Here is a 15,005-nt window from a genome sequence, read left to right as displayed (position 1 = left end):
TTTGGTTAGTAGTTGCAATCTTGAGGCCGTGTGTTGTAAAGTGCTCGCTGGTGTAGATAGTTCAAATACTGGTGTCTTGGCTTCGAATTTTCTTTATTGACCACGTCGCGTTTCTAGGGATCGCTAGCGTTTGTCTTGATAACGATTGTGAGATACATTGAGCTCTAAAACAGAAGAAGGTAGATCACGACCGGGTTTTAGCTTCAAAAAAGAGAATATGTTCCACACTCGAAACAGATACGAGTTGTATAGAAGAGGCAAGATGTATATTTTATACATCTGTATTAATACTAAGTTGCACTAAAGCTGTATGATTAAGGATATGGGAAAATACTTGTATAACATGTGGGGACATGCCTTAACAAAACCCATTTATGAATGAATAAGTCTAAATATGCCATTTGTTTCTTAGAACAAATATAGACACAGTTGTTCATTTCAAGTTGTTGCTGTGAGAGACGTGTTTTGTAAGACGAATGTGTTTCGGAATGGTTAGTTATGAATCAGCTTCTTCATTAACTATATGTTTACTTGTATTTTGTTCAGTATTCATCACACTGTAAACATGGTCTGGCGTTTTCAGTACTGTTTCGGTATGAACAAGATGGACTCAGTGAGCTGTAACCGGGTGACAATCTGCATGTATTGTAGGAAGTGGGTTAGTAATTTGTAAAGGGTTCTGACAGCAGTATATTTTAATTAGTGTTATTGGGTTTCTGGATTTTGTCCGTCTAGTATACTCAACAAAACGAATTTTTGAAATTGGTTTTGTGGTAAGTACTTAGTGAAATGGTGTCTTCTATCCGAAAATTTGGCATATACAAAATTGTAAATCTCAGTGGAGGTGGGTGGGTTTGACCCAGCATCCTTAAAAATTTTAATGAAACATATTTATCTCCAAAGTAAATTGTATTGAGCATATGATGGCACCAAATTTTATTAAAACCAGTCATTTGGTTTCAAAGCTACTGTATTGGTGAAAGGCAGACACACATGCATATTTTTTTTTCACAAACAGTTATGATAATTCTATAATAATCCCCTCTTTCAAATTGCCATTTGGATTAATTAGTCTTTACCTGGAAAACTTAAAATTTATTATCTATACTCAGCAAAATGTTAGAGTCAATGAAATAAAAATTTTCATTCTGAAGTATTTTGAGCTGGTATGTTACCCTGGGTTTCTGGACTTGTCCATAATTTGTTATTCTGAACACCTGAGAAAAGAAACATATCTAGTTATGGAAATATTGTGTTGTGTTTAGGATACTAGTTAAATTAAAATTCCAAAACCAAATAATATTAATTAAAAAATATAATAGTCATTTAATACATTCCACATGTCACGGAATCAGGATATGTTGTCTTGAGTCACATAATAGTGCAATAGAAAGTTAATTTAGTCAATAAAAGTCAAATAAGACTATTTTAATATCTCTTTGAAAGCCATTAAAGTGCCGTAATACCTATAATTGATAAGATTATTTTTAGTTTGATTTTGTATCCCACTTGCATGTAATGAAGCAATGAAACTATCTTGTACCAGAAAAATAAATACTAAATCCTAATGGAGTAATTAAATATTTACTTCTCCAATTGTAATTGTGATTTGGCCCTATAATAATCATTATAATGTGTTAATAAATTCCTTATGTGGACTATAAAATGAAATATGAAAATACCTTTTTAATATCTTAGCATCCATAAATTAAATATTGCTTAGTGTTCAATGATGATTTGAAATATCACAACTATAAATATAGCTGAAATGTTTGTGTGCTGTATTTTTCAAAAAGAAAGTTATCCTTTGACTAATTGTACCCTTGTGACTGTTATACAACTTTTTAATATCAGAACATTTACTGTAGCTGGTATGATGCACCAATGAAACAGGACTCTCCAACATATATTAAAGTTTATAATATTTATTGAATATGTATTGTACAGGCTATAATATAAATACATAGTAAGGTTTAACATAAAATGAATACATTAATATTTTCTGAACAGTTGATTATAGTTTAATGTAGAATGATCAATCTGATTTCATACATCCCATCTTAAATTTGAAATTAGATAAAGGTGAAAGTTGTCAGATTCACGCTACAAACTATTGTCATCCAGTCCACAATGACGTCGCCTTATTGACCCGGCTGTTACACCTCATGTGGATGGAAGACGGAAGTAAGAAAGAGGACGTATTGTGAATTCATGTTACAGGAAGGTCAAGCTATACAGTATTACTGGTTTCAGGATATATATTACATTATTCACAACTTTAATTCCATGTGGTAATTTTTTAATTTCGCCATTGGAATTAAATAAATATATATCCAACGTTAATGTTTTATTTAACGTATACTCTTTTGTAAGAAATAAGACGTATTTAGAAATATAAGAGGCCAGTGAGATCTGCACAACTACCAATAGTCGAGCTTTGATCCAGTAACATAAGCAGCCATGAAGCTGCTATTGCTTGAGATAAGAACGAGGTTGAAGTTCTGGTGTTTGTGGAGCCTGAGAAGAAGAGAATGTAATGTTCTCTGTGATTTTCATAGTTTTGTGCAGGTCCCTTGTATTTGGTTTAGGTTTGGTTGTTGTAATTTGGGAGATCCTGTGTTCCCCACTGTTTCTCACTGATTTTGGAAGGGTATTTAGCTGGATTTTATTTGATATTTGAGAGTCCGGGTGGTGGGCACCTATAGGCAGGTTTCCTTTGGGAAAAGATGCCTCAAGTTGTTTGATAAGGTTCTGAATACAACTTCCATTACCCACAGAATATTTCTGTTTTAAAACTGGTGGTTTCATTTCCTTGGGGGGTTCTTCAGGAACTCCAATCTCATCATAAATTTCTTCTTCTTCATTATCATCATATTGCACTTCAGGTTTCATAGATTGTTGAGACTGTACTTTTGTATGTTTTACACTTATGCTTGGCTGTGCCTTTGTATGCATTTCTTTTTCACTTAACACATTCATATCTGACTGTACCTCTATATGTTTCCCTCCTACATGCATATCTGCCATGTTGGAGTATCCATTGCGTTGATTTAGATCACCGGCATCATCATATACTGATTCCTGATCTGACAAATCATCCCGAGGAACAGTGCGTACAGGTTGTCGAGGAGGTAATGGAGGACATTTTTCTGCAGATTTTACCTCAGCATCAGGCTTTAATTCCAATCTTGAATTTCTTTGGTAAATATCTGGTATGTAATTATAAAAGTCATCTTCATAAGGTTGTGCCAATTCATAAATGAGTTCACTCCCTTTATTACATTCAATTACTGAGCTAACATCATCATAAGTTTCGATGTCACTTTCAACATGTGCAGGAACATCCTTTGCACTTCTTAGAACAGATTTGTCCAGAGTATGATGTGGAAGTGGAGGAACTGTATGAAGTTGGGGAATTGAAGTCTGGATATGCTGAATGCTCACCTGACAAATAGCAGTCACCCATTGGTGCATATCTTTTGCAGTCCGTGCAGAAAACTGAAAGAAGATCAATCTTGCTATAAGATTATGCCATTATGTCTATACACATGAAAGAATAATGAGTTTTCTGCACAGATTCATGTTGTTAAGGTCCACAGACACATTAAAATTGTTAAAACAAGAAGAAATACAGAGGTAAGCAAAATGTTAAAGCAGGTTTAGTTTACCTCAAAAGTGATGTTGGCAGCAGTGAAAAAAGTGAAATATTATCATGCCTAAGGTTGGTTCTCAGTGTCCTTTCAATACAGATAATACTGGGATATTGGGAACGACCCATTCTTCAAGTGCCTGAGCACTGCAGGTCCCAACTTTTCGTTGGCTTGATCTATAAACATTCAGTAGGACTCCTTGGACGAGGGATCGGCCCATCGCAAGGCCTCTACCTGTACACAGGACAGCAAAACACCAAAAAACGCGGACAGACATCCATGGCTTGAGTGGTATTCAAACCCACGGTCCCAGCGACCAAGCGGCAGAAGGCCCACGCCTCAGACCGCGCGGCCACTGCGGACCCCATACAGATAATACTGTAACATATTTAACATGATTTCTCCATTGAGTTAATGTACTAATCAACAACAGTCTGTGATCTGACTTTCATGATAGCTCAATCTGTCAGTAACCATGTGAGTCAAGAAAAGAAAAACAAGTAAGCAGCCACTGACTGCAACATACTGATGTTAAGGAGAAAGTAAATCAGAGCATTAGGAACATTGAGTGAGCACTGAAAAAATTAATGCAAATAAACAATGCAGGAATGGCTTAAGGTCCAACTTATACAGTTTCATTCTTTGGATCAGGAAACTTATATAATAGTTTTAATTGTACTTTATAATATGTATTGTATTATTATTATGACTTTTTCCACATCCTATTGTCATCTGACTGCCTTATGGATCCATGGAATGTAAATAAATTATTATTATTATAAACTTATGGACCTTTGGACCTAATCTGTTGAAAAAGTAGGGCAATCATGTAAACAAATGAGATACATCTAATTAGTGTGTGATTGTTTTGTTATTAATCATAATACAGTTTCCATTAATTATTTTACTTACCTTCATATTTATTTAATTTTCTTTATTTCTTTATTACTTAATATAATAGAAGACAGTGATAGGTACATATAATCTGTGTAAATTCTTGTAAGTCCCTAATACTATTTCCTTTTTTCATAATTTTCTTTAGATTATTTGTTTCAGTATAGATAATGGGGAATATTAAATTTGAACTGCAATGTGGAATAATACTTTCTGATGTGGTATTGTGTGTGTTATAGGTCAAGATTATTGTATAATGTAATAAAGATAAACCTGTAGTTATATCCTATTTTAAGGAACCATACTTGTATTAAACTCATGGCTCATAAACAGCAAGTACTAATGTAAGTATGTCAGTGTTGGTCTTTCAGGTTGTAACATCATGTGGACTTGCAGGAAGGTATCAACATTTCAGAGGTAACAGTGTTTCTCCAGAACATTGGTATCTAATAAAAATTCACAGAGTATCACAACCCAGAATATCAATATCAAAATATTCCCGATGAGAGTCTCAAATCTCTTATGATGATATATGCGGGCTATGGAATCAGATTCTTATTTAGAGATTCATCGGTTCAATTTCTGATCACAACTAGGTACAGATTAAAGCCTTCATGTAAGATTTGAGGTTTTCACAGCGGTGAGTATGAAGATTTCTGTCTTCTGGGTTGTTGCGTCGTGTAGTCTGGTCGATGTTTCTGAGGTCATACTGCCTCCGTCATCAGGGCGATGAATAACATCAACCAGACTACACAGCGCAACAACCCAGAAGACAGAAATCTTCAAAGCCTTCACCTTTGCCAAAGCTTAAAATTTAGAAATGTAGAAAGTACCATAGTTCAGAGACCATTGTATGGATATGTCTCTTGGTACTGGATATTCTTTTCCAATCAATCTTACTGGAAGTAGCGAAATATGCTCTGTAGGTGCTCCTCCATAAATAGTTGGACCAACCTGGAGGCCTGTGCCACAACAGAAATAAATCAACAGTGTAGTGTGATGTACCTGGTAATCTCTTTTCCCTGGACACACAATCTCAAAAGTTGCATCTTTCCTCTTGAGATCCTTGTTACAGTTGGGTGCAGGACGAGCCACGAAACCTTGTACATTCACGTGATCGTATGGTCTAACATCACGCTGTGTATAGTACATAAGTAGAAAATGTCCATAGAGCCCTGTCCAAGATTTTCGCCACTGGTCTAAGAAAACAACTTTCTCTTTTCGCCACAATGGTCCATATTTGACTGTTATATTTTGAAGTGTTTTAAAGGGAAGATTCACTTTAAAAGTGTCTTCAAGTTTTATAGAATTAGACGAGGAAGATCGTGATTGGCTGGCTGCAGCTGCAGCTGCTGGTATTTCCTCATAGTTTTCTTCTATGTTACCATTCATACCTACACATAAAACAGGGCTGACATGTAAACAATGAATTTTACTGTGATTATATTGGACATAGTTTACTGACATATATTTGATATAATGTGACATCTTAGTAGTTGGGATCATTCCATATTCAGCTCATTGTATGTAATTAAACTGGCGGACTGTTACTATATGTCTTCAGCTCTAAAATTGCTGTGATGGATCTGACTGAAATTTAATATTTGAAACCATCACTAAAAGTTGTTTGGTGACTTTCATTTTGGTTCGTATTAGTCATGTGAAATCTGTACATTATGCAAAGGCATTCCCATCTTCAAAGAATATGGGTTTTTAACATGGCTCTGCAATGGTACAAGCCAGAAGACCAACACCAACTATGTTAATATGTATTTACATGATGTTGTTTATTGCCAAATTTCTTGTTGAAGCAGCATACATTCTAAGTAAAATTTGAGGGTTTTTTTGGCTGAGTGTCAACTGCCTTCATTTTTAGGGATTTTAATCTATTAAATTAGTGCTAGGCAACGACGGCTGGAGCGTGAAACTGATAGCAAGCCTAATACCGAGTTTTTTCCCCCTGCGTTGAAACTATGCTCAGTGGCTATTGCTCATTCTTAAGTGCATTGCAGCCTATAGCGCAATAATGCAAGGCATTCAGACAGCAGGGTTTATGTTAACATATCTGTCTAATCTTATCTCCGGTGCTGTGCAAACTGTACAGTCTAAACAATTGCAGTTCCAGCCAATGTTATGGGCGCGTGGATTTTTATTTGTCCTGTTCTTAAAAATATTTGAAACGATTTACTGTCTTTTGTTTTACAGTACTTGTGATTTTCAACGATCTCCAAAACCAGTATATGCCAGCCATTTACTGTAAACACATACTTAGTACAACTGCGATGAAACAGAGTAACTATAAATGTTAATTTTGTCACCAAGTTTACTTAAGGGCTTTCTCACAGAAGATCCATAACTGTGTTGCTGATTCGGGTACTATGGCGGGCGGAATCTCAGATATTTGTATCTACGTCGCGTGCACAAGATGAATATGTCGATGCTGGTTAGTAGACATGTACATAGATACCACCGTTTCGGAGAAAAATACTTTTACCATCTTCAGGGCCACCTTGAGAATCTCAAACCTGATAAGATAAATAGAGAGACTATGTTTTTCTATAGTGTGTTCCAGTTGTGTTTTGAGTAGTTTTCGACTTACTTTTTGTGTCAGTGTGCTGTGGGGTCATTTTGGTAAGTGACACGACGTCTCCACCGGACCGCCGAATGTGAGGTTCCAGGCGCTGCAGAAGCCCAGCCCGCTGTACTTCCGCCCTCGGCGAGAGAGGCTCTCCGACCAGGGTCTCTCCAAGAAACCGCCCCAAGTCTATCAGGCAGTGAAAATTATACAACTTTTCATTGTGCAAATATTTCATGTCACAGTTTTAAACTACAAGTTAAAAGGAAAAATCTCGTACGGTTTTGCATTTGTTTGATACAACAGTGATAATCAGCTGCAGAGAATATGTGATATCCAATTAGATATGACAATATGGTCGCTAATTTTGAGTTGGAAAACCATTAGAAGAATACAATAATTTTATTTTCCGTCCTTACACAAGCTTATAGATTGTTAAAATTACATAAAATTATAACATTTCAACATTTTTGATATTGTTACATTTTAAATGTAACAATATCAAAAATGTTGAAATGTTATAATTTTATGTAATTTTAACAATCTATAAGCTTGTGTAAGGACGGAAAATAAAATTATTGTATTGAGGAACACAAGCATGATGCAATTAAGATATAAGCATTAGAAGAAATTAATTATAAGAATTTTACTTTAAAATTCAATGGGTGAAATTAGAAATGTTTGTTGAAAACTTTGAATAGATGCCTTAGCGATGATGTAAGGTTAATATAAAAGTGAATTTTGAATGAAAAGGGTTTGGTGGTGTTGGCTGGACTTAGCCGTCTCAAACTAAAAATGCAGTAATGAGACGAAACACTGTAAAGTTAGAAAACTAATGGACAATTGAGGGTCAGCCGATGTTTTTATATCGCATATTAGAACGGTTGTGAGCCTTCTGTTTGAAGATCAAGTCAATTCTCCGCTCAGACAGACAGTAAATGTTGTTTCATGCATTAATTATGCTTTCCAGTCCTTTATTTTAAAAATATTCCGTCAGATTATAGGATGTCTAAAGACTGTCAATTCCTTAAATCAGGCCACACGTTAGCTTCGAACACTGCAGTCAGAACTCACTTTTATGGTAATGGTAATGTCTGAAATGCATACAGGAAACCGATTACACGTATCCCCTGATAGGATGACTTCCGGACAACCGCCGGGACCAGCTTTCTTTCTGTTCTACTTGCTTATGGTATTCACATTTATCGCGAGTGGACACGCTTATTTCAGGATAACGAGAAGCGTAAGACATAGAAGAAAACCCTACCTAAGCGGCGCGTGTTGAATTATTATGCGTAATAACATCTTTATCAATCAACACTCAACCACTACAAAGTTAATCACTTCATTTACTTCCGTCTTTTTATTTGTTATTTCTTGTTCTTTGTTATTGTCACTGTACGTTTCCTTCACCGAACGTTGCGTTCTAGTGGTAAGCATTCCTGGTTTGTATTCTGGATGTCCCGGGTTCAAAGTTTCTCCAGCAGATCGCTTACCACGATGTTTTACATTCTGTTCTTCAATGTCTCCTGGTAAATTCCTGGATAGTGCCTTAAATTAGACCACGACCGCTTACTTCCAAACCCCTTCCAATTAATCAGTTATCATCCTATCGTTCAACGCTATAAAGCTAAAGAGAAAGTTGTTAAGTAAACGACAAATAAATATTTATATTTTTTATGCTTCTGTTTCGTCCTTTCTTCTTTCGTTCATTTATTTTCTCGACAGTTTACCACAAAGCATAAAGCTTAGTTTGTATCTTGTCAGCACTCGGTATATTCCCTTGTATGATACAGGGCAACTGCTTAGCTCTGCAAATAGACAGCAAGAGATAATGAGAAGTGTAAATAAAATTGCTGGTGACTTCTGTATACTGTAGATTTCCTGTTACCCAAAGATTCCTCATATATACAAGCATTCTGTGTGGCCTAAAATAATTCGGTGTTTAATGTATAGATGGCTGGTGTTCAGCGAACAGCTGAACATCGCTTTTCAATTTAATTTTGGTTTTTATTTTGTGATTTAATTTGTTGTTTTACTGTTATTAAAATCTATAAATAATAATTATTATTGTTATTGTTAATTCTGCACACAAATTTTACAATATTGGCGCCGTATCTGTTCGCCTGTACTACTGAGCGAATGTCGGTCAAATTTGGTATTAGAGGGTACTACACTAAAAATTTGTCTGGTGAAATTAATTTTTGTTCGTATCGTTCCCCGGCAATAATATAACATACTTTACACGCCCAAATCGAAATTTGGCAGTGTTTTAAAAATCACAGTAAAAAATACTGGGCCACGTGAACATCTGTAAATTTCGCCTGAAACGTTTCTAGATCTGATAAACGTGTATCGAAATGCAAGAAAATTACATGCTTCCAGCGAAGCAGTTATCATCAGGTTAAAAAACTGTACAGAACCTGTTGCACGTATTTGATGCAAATAATAATAATTATTACATTAAGTTCTTAGTTTTTCGAGGACAAAATATGCTGAAATAATCCACTGGTAGTAATCTGTAAAATAATTCCTACAGCATGGTAACATTCTGTTGTTTTGTTGTTGTTGTTGCTGCGGTTTGATGTGTTGCGTGTTTTGTGTTCTTGACAACAGCACAAGAAACACGCATTTCTCGAATTGCCACATAACAACGGCGGGATTTCAATAGGCACTCAGCACCTAAAATGTTTCGAATGATAATTGGTGATTTTTAGGTTGTCTGTCCGTCTACACAAGAATTTTTTATTATAATTTCTATGTTCATTAAGAATCCATTACATGTTTCGACCTTAATTGGTCATCTTTTTAAGTGTTCGAAACTAATAGATTTGACTGCTAATTTTATAAACATTTTCTGGTATATTATATCCACTATATTAAATTAACCATAAACCTATAAACCGTGAACTAAAACAGCAGAAGGCAGGCTAAGAAATCAAATTATGTATTGCTGCTACTTACCATCCAGTACGTCTTGTAATGTGCTTTCAGTCGAATCCATATTTGTCCATGAATTCGTCAATGCAAAGTGTAATAACGCTCACAGTCTTTGATTGATTAGAAAAAATGAGTTACTTATGCGTTTGTTCACACATTCTTACGTAAACCTACACGTTTTTGTGCGAACACAACCATATGAAGTGCGCAAGTAATCTTGCTTCCATTCCAGTAGTCCAAGAAGTGAGCTCTGCTGAATTCACACCAGCAGCTATGAAAACTGGTATGAATGCGGAAATGTCTGAGGAGGATTTCACGTTGGTATCACTGGAACATACTTTTCATTGTATTTCAGCACATACTCGTTTCGATAAAAGTTTGAAATAAGAACTGTATGTTTTAATGCGATTTGGCACGTACAAAGTTTCGGTTTACAGAAACTTGCGAATTTCAACTTGAGTCTCATGTATAATGTATATTGGAGCTATTCAGACCTCCAATACCAGATTCAGTCAAAATTCTTCAGTTCGAGTAGAACAGCAGGAATTAAACGACGTGAACCCGCGAGGCGATATGAAAGGTCTGATCTCTACCTTGATAACAAGCGAATGCATAAAGGGCAAAATTCCTTTTACAGGATAAGTCATATTTATCAACAACATATTGGTTAAAAGAACATACCACTTACTAACATTTTCAAAACTGACTATGATTTACAATTCTGGAAATAATAGTGTATTTCTCAGAAAATGAAGTACGTTGTCCTTTCACATTTACCAACTGCAAGATCTGATGAATCAAAAACTTTTTCTAATTAAATATGTATGACACAGTGAATAAGTTCATGAAATCATTCTCTGGTTTTGCTATATCGCTGAAAGTGTTATTTTCATTGTACTATGGAGGTGCACAGAAAACTGGCACCTTCTCAGTAGCATCTCGTATAATGTAATTTATATGTGGTTTATTCAACGACACTGGCAGTAGCTCATACATAGCATTTAATAACGGGATGATTAATGAATTGGTTGTGGAAGGAAGCACTTGTGGCCGTGTTTAAGGCACTGTCCAGGCATTTACCTGCAGAGACTGACGAAAACCACGAAAGCTTATAATCAGATTAGGAAGTTTATTTCAGAATTTGAACTTTTGGATCTCCCGAATACGAAGAACAAATTCCAGCCACTTGGCCACGAAGTTCGGTCCAAGGTTTTTTCTCAGTTGCAAATCCTTGTGCAGTTTAAAGGCTGTATAAATAATTATGTGAAAATAAATCTTTAACGTTGCCTACGTCAGCAGCTAGATCTGTTGGATATTCAGGCAGTAATGAGAAATTTGGGCACTTTTCTTTCTCTCGGCACGTTCCAGGTAAGCGCATAAAGACAAAATACAAGACGCGGGTAATCCTTCGAATATCTGTGATGAGAACAACACTTGCGCACTCGAACACAGATTACGTAATATCGAACATGCCATCGAGAAACCGAGATTGTTCTAGAATCGAAACGCAAGAAGGTTCTGGAGTGTCTGTTAACGTCATACGCCATATATAAAAGGACAAACAGCGTTGCTTGTGTGTTCAGTGGTTTGTGTGACGAATCGTTGGTGATTACAGGCGGCTTGCGAAGCTAAATTGAAGAAGTATCGAGAAGGTGAACGAAATTCAATTTGAAACTATTTCATCAGTCAAGTTTTGCACGAAAACTATATTTCAAGGTAAGGTAAATTTTATGGAAATGTATTTATCCGTTTAAGTTTAAAAATTACATGTTTTTTTTAAAGTTATATTAAAGTCTCTGCAACAAGTTCTGAATTGCTTTTTGCATGTCTTGTAGATGAAACTGCTCCGTTCTACTATATACTTACAAACTATCATTTGTAAAACTAATCTGCACTCAGTCTGGTTGTGTGAGTTTCTAATAACAGAGTAGTCAGAAAGTCTACATTTGATAAAGTCTTGTGGGTAGGAACATCATCATTTGGTCTGAGTATAAAACTGAGCTCAAGAGAATGCACTTGTGTTTAAAAGTTGTTAGTGATTGACATTTATGGTGAAAAGTAAAAAAACAAGGTAAAGAATCTTCCTACTATGTAGATGGTGAGTGTTTTTTTAATACACATACACACCATCTGAGCTTTGTGACTGCTGAGTCAGGTTGGTTAGACAATATGATTTGTTTCAGATGTCACTCCTTCCATTGCTTATTGATGATTTGCTCGACGTCCCCCGGAGGCCTGTACATTTATTCGACCAAAACTTTGGCATGGGAATGTTGAGAGATGAGCTTCTGAATCCTTCCCTTATTGCCCCTCTTCGTGCAGGCTATTACAGACCATGGCGCAGTCAGGCAGCTCGCCACAGTGGAGTATCAAACATAGAGAACACTAAGGATGGTTTCAAGGTGAGAGCTAATTATTGTTGCAGGGCTGATGTTGGATGCATCCATAAATCAAGACCCTCTTGAATATATTCTGTAACAATCAGTTTCTGAAAGAAGTGAGTCAGTAAAGAAGAAAGATGATAACGTATATAATCTGGTAGAAAATTTTATGCTTAAGAGTTGGGTTATGTTACTACATCACCTGCTGTCTATTCCCACAATTATGTGGATAATACTGACGGTAATGTTTGTGTAGTAAATATATGAAAATATCTTTTTATTTTGGCTAGGAGCATTCAGAATTTGGAGTTTGCAAATTCATGTGTGTAAGACTTGAGGTTCTCACAGCGGTGAGTATGAAGATATCTGTCTTCTGGGTTGTTGCGCTGTGTAGTCTGGTCGATGTTAACCAACGTTTCAGAGGTCATACTGCCTCCGTCATCAGGGCGATGTGTGTATTCTGGTACACCTTTTTAATATGTTCAGACTCTTGAAGATACGATAGAAAGTTCCATGTACAAAGTGTAAGGCATGTATAGAGTTCTGTTATTAACCACATTAATTTTTTGTTTTACACCATATTGTAGTTTAATGTCTGCTTTTACTACAAAGAAGATAAGTGACTTGACATCAAACTAGTAATATGCTCAGGGTAATAAGGGGAAGACTGAAGAACTTGGACCTCTCAAGATAAGCAGTTAATATAATTAGAAATGCCAGTTGTTTTCAGAAATAATGTTGTTTCTGCACATTCTATGCAGATTGACAGGCAAGAATACATGCACATTGTCAGATTGAAGTTCCATCTTGTGGTATATTGCTTTACAGCAGGTCTGCAGTGAATGTCTAGAGTAGCGATGAGGACTGAAAATTCTAGAATTTCAAACTCGCCAACACAGTAATTTAACTGAGAGGATGAAGTTAATTTTTGAATCCTGCATTTGCTTTAGGTAAATCTGGATGTGCAACAGTTCAAGCCTGATGAACTTACTGTAAAGATGGTGGATGACTATGTAGTTGTGGATGGGAAACATGAAGAGCGGCAGGATGAGCACGGCTTCATTTCTCGACAGTTCCAGCGTCGCTATAAGCTACCTAGTGATGTTCATCCAGACACTGTGCTGTCGCAGCTTTCATCAGATGGGGTCCTTACTATTTCTGCACCAAAGAAGGCTCTTCCTACATCCACTAATGAAAGAGTTGTCCAAATCACTCAGACCCAAGCCCCAGCACTGAAGCAAGAGAAAGCTAAAGGAGATGAGGGTCAGAAGATGGAGTCTTAAGGAGTTTCTGGTGACTGATCCAGCATTTATGTTAAAAGTATTGCATTCATTATATATATGTTCCTGTTCTTGTCACTTTATGGTAATTGAATGAATGCTTCTTTGTGTCATTTGAAAGATGCATTGTAATTCAGATAAGTATAAGACAGCTTGAAGATACATACTGATTAATTGCACATACATTATATATATTGAATAGTGTTTTAGAATTGCTTCACACCTGGACTATGATGACAATCATTCTGTGAGGTTGCTCAGTAAGAGGCTTTGACAAGATGAGGTATGAAAATTGTTGCACAACTCCACTAAATATTAGGGTAGGCCAAGGGTTAGAGTCTAGGGGAGTGTTGGCTAGATTACCTCAATTTAATTACTTTCCACTTTATTATAAACCAATGTCCTTTGCTACAGAAATTCTTAATTTTTGGAATACTCCAGCTTTATTCCAACAAGTGTCTTGATAGGGTGGACAAATTCTAAGGAATCTCCATATTATGGGTCTTGTCTCATTGTCATATAGAGGCAGTTTGTGGAGAAACCCTTCTATTAGGTTCTTCTAAATCCTAGCTAAGGAATATTGAACGTGGTGTAGATGATGGTGAGAGGAAAGCCATAAATTCTCATATTGTCAGATAGGTCCTGGGTGTTGAAACCAATCTATAAAATAGTTCAGCGTATGCATATAAAATATTAACATACAGTTGCTGTTGATAATATATTCAGAATTATGTTTTATTACTGTACTGTGGTAATTATAAACAATTTTCTTGTATTCAAATGTGCACTGTAATTTAGAATATTCTGCTAAACCAACTGTGTAGACTGATTTATTAATAAAAGAGACTTGAATTTATTGTTCCTAATTTTGCTGTTGATCATTCTCATAACCAAGGATAAGTCGACTTTCCTGGCCATTAAATAGTTATTGATGTGTGCAAATTTCTTCCAAAATGTTTGTTTTGAACCCTTTATCCATGCTCAGTAAGATTTGAGGTTTTCATGGCGGTGAGTCTGAAGATAGATTTCTTCTGGGTAGTAGGTCCTTGCTGCCTCCATTATTGGGGGACCTCTGAAACATGTTAACTTCTACCAGACTACATGGTGCTACAGACTGGAATATGTTGTCTTTCTTTGTCCATGTTCTTTTGGCAAAGTCCTGCTTGATAATGTTTGTCTTTATTTTAATATCAACTTACTGGTGTGGCAGTCGACTTTCAAGTTTTGACAAAAGGTACATACTCACTGGAAGGTTAAAAAGATGTTTTTAAAGAACACGTTTTCA

General features: G+C 35.9%; 2 protein-coding genes across 5 annotated transcripts in view; one reads left to right on the top strand and one right to left on the bottom strand.

Moving 5' to 3' along the window:
* Window positions 1-1,905: 1,905 nt before the first annotated feature.
* LOC110839033 (uncharacterized) overlaps window positions 1,906-15,005 on the bottom strand; it is a 28,293-nt gene continuing 15,193 nt past the window's right edge. The window contains exons 1-4 of one of the 4 annotated variants that reach the window (XM_087357482.1): window positions 12,187-12,298; window positions 7,144-7,308; window positions 5,550-5,938; window positions 1,906-3,498 (exon numbers count right to left, since the gene is read on the bottom strand). In XM_087357482.1, coding sequence (XP_087213608.1) covers window positions 2,470-3,498; window positions 5,550-5,938; window positions 7,144-7,171 — 1,446 coding nt within the window. In that variant the 5' untranslated portion in view covers window positions 7,172-7,308; window positions 12,187-12,298 and the 3' untranslated portion in view covers window positions 1,906-2,469. Of the gene's footprint in view, window positions 3,499-5,549; window positions 5,939-7,143; window positions 7,309-8,193; window positions 9,562-10,083; window positions 10,329-12,186; window positions 12,299-15,005 lie in introns of those variants that run through there. The other 3 variants (XM_022082823.2, XM_087357481.1, XM_087357483.1) reach the window with 3 other exon arrangements.
* On the top strand, window positions 11,591-14,586 carry LOC110839039 (protein lethal(2)essential for life-like). The gene is made up of 3 exons (XM_022082834.2): window positions 11,591-11,775; window positions 12,243-12,461; window positions 13,391-14,586. Exons 2-3 carry the CDS (start codon window positions 12,243-12,245, stop codon window positions 13,721-13,723), a joined length of 552 nt encoding a protein of 183 aa, XP_021938526.1. The 5' UTR covers window positions 11,591-11,775; the 3' UTR covers window positions 13,724-14,586.

The sequence above is a fragment of the Zootermopsis nevadensis genome, unplaced genomic scaffold (assembly GCF_977971745.1).
Source record: "Zootermopsis nevadensis isolate Lab colony 2312 unplaced genomic scaffold, Znev_1.0 Znev_ptg000028l, whole genome shotgun sequence".
NCBI lineage: Eukaryota > Metazoa > Arthropoda > Insecta > Blattodea > Termopsidae > Zootermopsis > Zootermopsis nevadensis.
Note: the sequence above shows the minus strand (reverse complement) of the source record. Positions and strands in the feature narration are given on the sequence as shown.

Excerpts from the sequence above, each read along its gene's own strand:
- LOC110839039 (XM_022082834.2), top strand. The coding sequence starts at position 12,243 with ATGTCACTCCTTCCATTGCTTATTGATGATTTGCTCGACGTCCCCCGG. Across the intron at positions 12,462-13,390 it reads ACACTAAGGATGGTTTCAAG|GTAAATCTGGATGTGCAACA; the intron begins GTGAGAGCTAAT and ends CATTTGCTTTAG.